Source organism: Gossypium hirsutum, chromosome D11, assembly GCF_007990345.1.
Source record: "Gossypium hirsutum isolate 1008001.06 chromosome D11, Gossypium_hirsutum_v2.1, whole genome shotgun sequence".
In the NCBI taxonomy this organism is placed as follows: Eukaryota; Viridiplantae; Streptophyta; class Magnoliopsida; order Malvales; family Malvaceae; genus Gossypium; species Gossypium hirsutum.
In genome coordinates this window covers 15,498,961-15,508,279 of record NC_053447.1, presented here as the reverse complement: position 1 = coordinate 15,508,279, position 9,319 = coordinate 15,498,961, and the positions used below count along the sequence as shown (strand labels likewise).

General features: G+C 29.0%; 1 protein-coding gene across 1 annotated transcript; it reads right to left on the bottom strand.

The window, feature by feature from the left end:
- Positions 1 to 271: 271 nt before the first annotated feature.
- On the bottom strand, positions 272 to 3,756 carry LOC107910957 (uncharacterized). The gene is made up of 5 exons (XM_041106249.1): positions 3,526 to 3,756; positions 2,027 to 3,095; positions 1,585 to 1,924; positions 1,356 to 1,428; positions 272 to 735 (listed from the first exon to the last, which is right to left on the bottom strand). Exons 2-5 carry the CDS (start codon positions 2,652 to 2,654, stop codon positions 550 to 552), a joined length of 1,227 nt encoding a protein of 408 aa, XP_040962183.1. The 5' UTR covers positions 2,655 to 3,095; positions 3,526 to 3,756; the 3' UTR covers positions 272 to 549.
- Positions 3,757 to 9,319: the final 5,563 nt, after the last annotated feature.

Sequence of the window (9,319 nt, the reverse complement as noted above, 5' to 3'; positions counted from 1 at the left end):
AACCTATTTACATAAATTAATGTTTGGAATAAAGTGCATGTTATTGGTTATAATTAATGGTTTGGATGATGTGTATTAATGACAGTCCGTCGAAGAATGGCCGCCCTATGCTACAAAATCAAGTCCAGAGAGGGGACATGACCCGATTATTCATGTGCACAATTTTGATGAAGGCGATGATTTTTCAGCAATAGTTAGAACACTTGTAAATGTTAATTTTGAACGGTTGGATTAGTCATGTAATTAGTTTTGAATGGCTGGTACTACTATCTCCACAACAGCTGACCCATCACAAATACTTTGTACACTTCCAATGTCCTATCGAGTAATCAGAGGCCATTCGTAGATTCTAGGAAATGCTAAATTTCATATTTAGTAAGTTCCTCAAAATATTACAACATTGTAGCAACTTTCTCCATAACCTAAGGCAAAAGAGGTTATCAAGTTTATAGAACAATTACCTCTACTTTTCAACATACCAACCACCAATCTATTTTAGTGAGAGATAGTTGCACCAAAATGGACATATTAACATCTACAAACATCACCTTATTCCTTCAATGTAATCAGTACCCCCTTGTTACTTTTTGGGTCCTCTTTGGCCATAATCTTCTTCCATTTATCCTTAAGGTCAACAGGCAGACGATTTGTGCTGAAAACATTATGACCAAATTCCAAAATTTTCCTCCAGGGGATGTTTTTGTTCATTGTCAATGAAAATCTCTGCACTCCCTCCTGCCAACACAAACATATGGCAGTCAAGAAAAGAAACTGATGTAACAAAGATAATTCTTCGAGTTCTGTTAGCATGTACATCCCAATTCAGTGTAGTCCCACGTAGGGCACAGCAAATCTAGTAAAGCACCTCTGAGTGACCATGTGCCTGTAAAGGCAAAAAAGGCCGAAGAGAGGCATGCCTCAACTGTTCAAGATATTCAATACCGATTCTCAACAATTGTTACAATACAGCAATATCATTTTGTTAGTCATCAGCGCTATTCAGAAAACTATACTTGTGTCTATGTGCCTGTCTGAAGCTGACAAGTTTAAAAAGTTCATTATTTAACGGGGTCTACATTGCGATCTTGAATTGAGGTGAGACATCCTATTTTACTAGGTTAGGGAAGGATGTAAGTGGGGAATCTTACAAAATATTAAACACATCATAGAAAATCTATCGGTTAGCCAAGCAGTAACTAAGATGATCAATGAAAGTTTATGCTTCAAATACAATGAAATAAAGGAAACAGGAATGTAGCATAAATCAAGCTGAATCGATCCGAAAAGTTAATATGTACATGCTAACAAATAAAGAATTTAAAAAAGGGATGTTTGTAGTGTTCATAACCATATACCTTCAGTATATCTTCCTCTTCAACTGTCCACTGTAGCCTCCTACGTTTTACATTACCCAATATTGGGGTCCTGCTGCAATTTAGATTGAAAAGCAAGGTAATTTCAGTATAATGATAGTCAACAAAAAACCACAGCATGAACTACGATCTAGCAACAAATATACCATGCACAACATGGTTCCTTTTAGCATGTTACCTTAACCACAATGTAAAACCCCAAACAACTTACATTCGCTTGGTTAACTCTTGGCATTGAACAGAGTTTTTTGCTGCTGTAGCTTTTCCTTGTTGGTTTGTATTCTCATCCTTTGCACTGATACTTGGTTGGAAGGATGACTTCTTTGGTGAATCAACTTTCCGAGGTCTTGCCCTCTGAGCTGTATGCTTGATGCGCATTTGACGCACTAGAGGTGTCCCAGTATCCAAATCAGGTAATAGAAACTCAAAACTTTCAATTGCGGGAACCTTAGGTGTAGCATCTTCGGTTATTAGTGCCATAGCATTTCCCACTGCGTTTGACAACATTGGCTCTTCCTTCCCACTCTTCCCTTGGTTTTCTTCCAGTACACCTGTAAGGTTAGAAGTCCCTTTAGTTGATAAACAAAGTGCATCATTCACAATTTCAAAATGGTTTGGGTGATATGGTGGTTTACACCAGGGATCCTCATCACCTCCATCATTTTCACTATCAGAAGTATTTTCTTCATCCTCCTCTTGTAGCACATGTCCATCCACAACATTGTTGTCAAACCCATGAGCTTTGGAGATATTTTCATCATCAGAATTTCCCTTGCCTACAGACTCAACGCACATGTTTTGCTCCTGATTATAAAGTATTGTTTCATTAGCATCATTGTTCAGCCTATTTCCACACTCACCAGCTTTTTTTTCCTCTGCCATTGTTGATAGACTTGCCGCTTTCATGTTTTCTGCTCCAGCTGCCAGCTTCTCTTCATTTCCACCATCCCACTTGAAATGCATAAACTTTGACAATTCCCTCTTAGCCATCATGACTCTCTTTCTCAATTCCTCGGTCCTTGCTACTTCTCGCTTGTACCAACAATAAGGACAGTAGAATTTACCAGTATCATCAAATTGAGGTTCAATATTCATGCACATCTTATGTATAGAAATTGAGCAGCCATTTTCACTGCAAACCAAGACCTGACCGCTTCTCCCATTGCAGCTGTAACCAAACTCTCCTCCTAACAAATCTGTTATCATACAGTTCACTCCTGCGGATTCATCCACCTCCTCAACAAAATTTTGAACTACAACATTATCATCGTTATCCTTCATATCAACATCATCAGGAATCACATCATTATCATAATGACCAGAAACGCCTCCGGCACTGCCATCATCATCCCCCTCCCCATCTTCATCTTCACCATCAAAGTCATCGTCTTTACCAACAACATCATCATTATTATTAACATTATCTTGATTAAAACCAGCATCCTCTGATAATCCGTTATCATTGCCATCTATATGATATTCTTCATTAGCTTCATCCTCATCCCCCTTATCAACATCATCAGGAATCACATCATTATCATAATGGCCAGAAACGCCTCCGCCACTGCCATCACCATCAGCCTCCTCCTCATCTTCATCATCAAATTCATCGTCCTTACCACCAACATCATCATCATTATTAACTTTATCTTGATTAAAACCGGCATCCTCTGATACTCCGGAATCATTGCCATTTATACGACATTCTTCATTAGCTTCATCCTGTACCAAAATGTTTTTTTTTAAAATGCGGAAATAAGTCATATTATGCTGACATTTCGAAAACACGCAGATGACTTTCACTTTCAAATCCACACTTTGACGGTACATAGAAAAAGACATCAACTCTTAGGCTTTACTTGGCAAGGTGAAAGAATTGAAACTTCCAAAAATTGAAAGCGGAGAAAAGTGGATGGACATAAATTATAGCGCTAAAGTTTATATAAATATTCGATCTTAAACAGGAGTACAACACAACAAATAATACGAACGCAATAAGAATACACAAATTCTCAGGCTCCAAAGGAAAATAAAAACTATTAAGTGAAGTAAAACAAGAAAAGAAATCTCGCAGTTGTTTGCTTTGATGTTGTGGATTCCAGAGAAACAAACAGAAAGCAAGAGAAAGAAAAAAGAGGAAAGAGAAAGGTACCTGATAGAGGAGTGGAAATTTGAAGGAGGTATGGGATCGATAGCTCTGCCCTTAACGGCACGAGATTTTGTTTTCATTTTTTTTTCTCAATGTAAGGTTTTCTTCGGCTCACTGTTTGGTTTATTTTTAAGATTTTGAATCCTTAAAAGAAAAAGATGAATCGCTGATTCACTAGCGTATGGAAATTTTTCTAGGATTTTCACTTTTGAGTGGGAAAATTGGGGTCCTTTTGAGAGGGAAAATGAAAGCTGAGCCTCATTATATATGGCTCAATTTATGTACAAATTTCTCCAAGCCCAGCCCACATTTATTTTGGACCGACTAAGCTTCTTTTTGTTTCTTTCTATAAACATTTGAATTTATTGAGTGAAGAAATATTAATTTTTTAATGTGAAATATAATACATTAGCTTTAATTTTATAAAATTATATATATAATTTTAATTTAATTTAATTTTCATAAATTATTGACACCATTTCTAATTTATTAATATTTTACTGTTTATTATTTTCTAAAATGTTTATAATTAAATAAAGAATAAATTTTCTTATATATAATTGAAATTAAAATCTAAATTTCATATGTATAATTATTAAATCGAACTTCATGTATCACATAACATATTGAATTAAAATTTATATGTAAAATTGAGATTTTATCGGTTGATTAATGTTTTTTTAGGTTTTTTCTATTAAAAGGAAAGCATTTTAGATTTGTATATTTATTAGATTACTTTATATATAGTATGAGTGAAAAAAAATATGTCTCATGCTTATAATGTGAAAGTGTTTGATGTAATGGTAAGTCACATTACATTTTTATAAAGAGACACATGTTCAAATATTCAAAATCACATTGTTGGGAGGGGCAACCACGAACCCTACAGTGTACCAAATAGTAATTAACCCAAACATTTAAACATTTTAAAATTAGGTTAAAATAATAATAATAATATTTATAATGCACTAATAAAAAAGTCACACCAATAAATTTAACAAAATAAAATTAATAGTATTAAAAGTTAGACTTAAATTTTAAAATTTAAAAAGTAAAGAGACTAAATTCCTATTTTTAAGAAACTACAGGGATTATATGCACATCATAACCTATTATTGTCACCCCCTCCCAATTTGTTATACTTTTATTTTTAGAATTTAGTCCCTCTATTTTTTAGATTTTAAAATTTAGATCCAATTATTAACGTTGCTAATTTTTTTTATTAAATTTATTGGTGTGACCTTTTGAAATAAAAAAATACTCACTTGATAGTAATATAACATAAAAATGACATCATAATAAATTTAAATTTAACAAAAATTTTCAACATTGTTAAAAGTTATAATTAAATTCTAAAATATAAAATAGAGAACTAAATTTTAAAATTATAAAAAAAATTATTACATATTTTAACCAAATCTCAATTAAAGGTTATTTCACTAATTGAATTTAATGTAATTCTTAGGAAACTCATTTTTAATACTCGAAGAGCATGAAATAAACAAGGGTAAGGGTGAGTTTGGATGGGCGGTGCGTTTAGCTACGGTTAGTGTAAAAATAGAGTTGGCGGTGAGATTAGATACTGTAGCAATACTGTAGCGTGAGACAAAAAGTAAGCTAAACGCACCTCACCGCAGTCAATCGCCCATCTAAACGAAGACTAAGACTATGAAATAACAAGATTAAAGCGTCAGTTTAGGAAGACAAAAAGCCCATTCAGTCCTACAACGCCACTTGCCACTGGCAGTTGTGGTCCACTGCCCTCAACTCTACGGCGAGTGACATCATCAACCCAAGGTTTAAGGCTCTTGTCATCTATTAAAATAATCTTCCATCTTTTTCTTGTGTCTAAGTTATTCAAATATATTTTAATAATGCTTCATCGAATAATTATTATTTTAATTCTCTGTTATTTTTTAGATATTTTTAACTTATTAATGTTAATGACTATAAATTTTTATACTGATAATTTTTCTTAATTGCTACTAGGTTAAATATGCCTAATGAATGCTATTTATATAACTAAACTTACCTTTTAATTGATTTATAATGCTAATATTAATTAATCAATAATTGGTATATAAAATCTCTTCTATGTTATATGGTTACAATAATTAATTCAATTCAAATTAAAATTCAATTTTATATCAATCTTTTATTTAACTGAGTTATCGTATTTAAATTATAAATTTTAACTATTAAATCTAATTTATTAAATTATAACTTGAGGTATCATAATTATTATCATAATATTTTACCTCGACATTTTTTAACTATTGAATCTAAATTAAATCATAATTTTTTTAACAATGAGAATGAAAATATCATTATATGCATTTTTTATCACATTAGTTTACGTTAAATTTTTAACTATTAAATTTAAATAAAATTATAATTATTTTAATAATAATTCATTATTTTAAAATTTCAATTTAGTAATTATCCAACTTAAAAGTTTCTTCAAATTGTTCTTTTATATATATTGTAGATGAGTATTTTTTTTTCCTTCAAAATTTTAAAATTAAATATTATAGTTCTATAATATTGATTATGTGGGTGACACAAATAAAATAATCTAGATTTTATCATACCTACCTATGTGAAAGAAGAACATAATATTAAATTTATATTTATAAAAAATTTGTGTATGTAGGTGAAATGGTAAATTGCCTATGATTAAACACTTTTTAGACTCAAGTTCAATCATTAGACCTTACATTTTTAGTTATTTTATTTAAATATTTCATATAAAAATAATAAAAGGCAAAAAACACGATTATATTAGTATTACAATCTTTTCTAAAAGAAGGCTTTTAAGTAATTTCCTAACTGAATTGGTATTGAGTTAAGTCGTAACACTAAACTCAATAAAGCACTTTATATAAGTATTAAAAATTCTATTACACATGTATGCATGTGAAAACTACATAGTTAAAACATAGGGATATATTTAAAAATAACATAAATAAATAATGAAATGTATGGTTTGAAACTAATTAACAATGATAATGCATGCAATATGTATGATATTAAAAAGAAAAAAATATTAAATTGTGAGTATTACAGAATTTAAACACGTAAACACATTAAATAAAGAATATTAAATGCATTACAATTGTTTACCACGGTTTTGTCATCAATCTTGAGTTGATGTCAAGTTAGCTTGTGACACTATCACAATCAATAATATTATCAATACTAGTATACCTATCACACGCATATACGTGTGAAAATACATACTTAAAATACAATTAAAATTTAAATATTATATTAAAATATAATTTTGGTTTAGTGGTAAATTAAAATTTTATTGTTGTGTATAGCATGAGTTCTAATCCAACAATGTGCACTTTTTTTTTATTTTTTAATAAAAGACTAAAGTACCCTTAATTTATTTTAAATACAGATGGTCATTTTTATAATTTTTCTAATTAAATTGGTGCCCGATTGATTCGTGATACCACCTTAGTCAAGTATTTTATTAATAGTATAAATATACAATTGATAGTGATAACAAAGGGTGCATAATAAAATTAAAATGTATTAGTAAATCAAAATAAAGTCTTGGTTGAGTGATAAATTTGAAGTTTTTCTAATGCAATAAGTTTAAATCCCATCATATGTATATTTTTATTTTTTAAAATTAAAAAGACAAAAGTACCCTCAAATAATATAACTTGTTTTAACATGGAAGGTCATTTTTATAATTTCCCTAACTAAATTGGTGTCGGTTGACTCATGATACCAATTCAACCATGAACTTTATTAATAGTATAGTTATACAATTGAGAAAGTAATAAATCGTGCGTAGTAATTTAAAAACATATGAAAATAATAAAATGAAACTTTAGTTGAATGGTAAATTTAAGATCTTATTAATTTAATTAGCGTGAATTCAGCTCCTATTATATGCATTTTTATTGGTTTTTATTAAAATTAAAAGGCTAAATTGTGCATAGTGATTTAAAAACATATGAAAATAATAAAATGAAACTTTAGTTTAATGGTAAATTTAAGATCTTATTAATTTAATTAGCATGAGTTCAAATCCTATTATATGCATATTTTTATTAGTTTTTATTAAAATAAAAATACTAAAGTACCCTAAAATAATATAACTTATTTTAATTACGAAAGGTCATTTTTGTAATTTCTCTAATCGAGTTGGTGCTCAGTTGACTCGTAACACCAACACAGTTAAGATTTTATACAACTGATGAAAGTAATAAATTGTGCCTATTAAAATAAAAGCATATGAAAGATAATAAAATAAAACTTTTGTTGAATAGTAACTTTAAGATTTTACTAATTTAATTGGCATATGTTCAAATCCTACAATACGCATATTTTTATTGGTTTTTGTTAAAATAAAGACTAAAGTATCAAAAAATAATATAATTTATTTTAATTATGTAATGTCATCTTTGTAATTTCTCTAACCAAGTTGGTGCTCGGTTGACTCGTAACACCAACTTAATTAGAGATTTTATTAATAGTATAGATAATAATAGTATAAATAGATATAGATACACAAATTAGTTAAGAGAAAATATTTTATGTTAGTAGTTAACTTTTTTAAGTTTGCCCATGAATTATTTTTTGTGTATTGGTAAAAAATTTGTTTATAAATCCATTAAAGTCAAGTTCAATTCCTAGATATTTTAATTTTAGTTATTTTATTTAAAAACCATATAAAAGTATGAAAAGACAAAAAAAAACCATCAAAATAATAATAGTAGTCATTTAATAAAGGGATATAGTAGTAATTTCTTAACCGAGTTGATACTCGGTTAACCCGTGACACCAACTCAGTCAAGGGTTATAATATAATAACAAGAAATCCTATTATACGCATATGCATGTGAAAACCACTAATTTAGAACATAGATGAATGTTTTAAAATAATATACAATAGATAATGAAATATATGGTTTGAAATTCAATTAATAACATTATTAATACATACAATTAATGGAGATAATAAATTGTGTAAATTGAAATAAATATATATAAAACATATTAAAATGAAGCTTTGGTTGAGTGGTAAATATAAGGTTTTATCAATCCAAATTAATTTGGATTCAAATCCTACAATATGCATATTTTTATTGGTTTTTGTAAAAGTAGTTAAAATTGTGAACGAATAATTTATTCAGGGGATAATATAATTTTTTACTTCTGAACTTGGCAACTAGGTTCGTTTTGATATTTGTACTTTTTTTTTGTCCACTCTAACACCTGAAGTTGACAATTACATTCATTTCGGTCATTGAATTTGAATTTCATTAAGATTTGATGATGTAACTAGTGTTACTAGAATAAAACTGAATCGGTCGATCGAACTAATTGTATCGAGAACTGATTGGTATAGCGGTCCAAACAAAGAGATTGAATCAATTGAATTAGAAACTGCTTGGAATTGATAAAAAAACAGAAAATTAGAACAAAAATTAGCAGTTGAACATGTTGAACCAATTTAATAATTTTTTTTATAATTTTTAGATTCCTATGAATTTTTAATTAATTATTTAATTATTATTGGTCTAACGTCGGATCAGTTGAATCGGAAACTAGTAGTTTGACCGTTCAACCATTGGTAATATTGCACAATGTCATCACTAGATTATTTTTATATATATTTTAAAAAATCAAGATGCGATACAATCTTAGATGACATATCACCGAACTTTTATATTTTTCAACTCTAAATACAAAACTGGACCTAATTGTCAAGTTCAAGTGCCAAAATAAACAAAAAAAAAGTAAAGATATTAAAGGGGCAAAAAATTATATTATC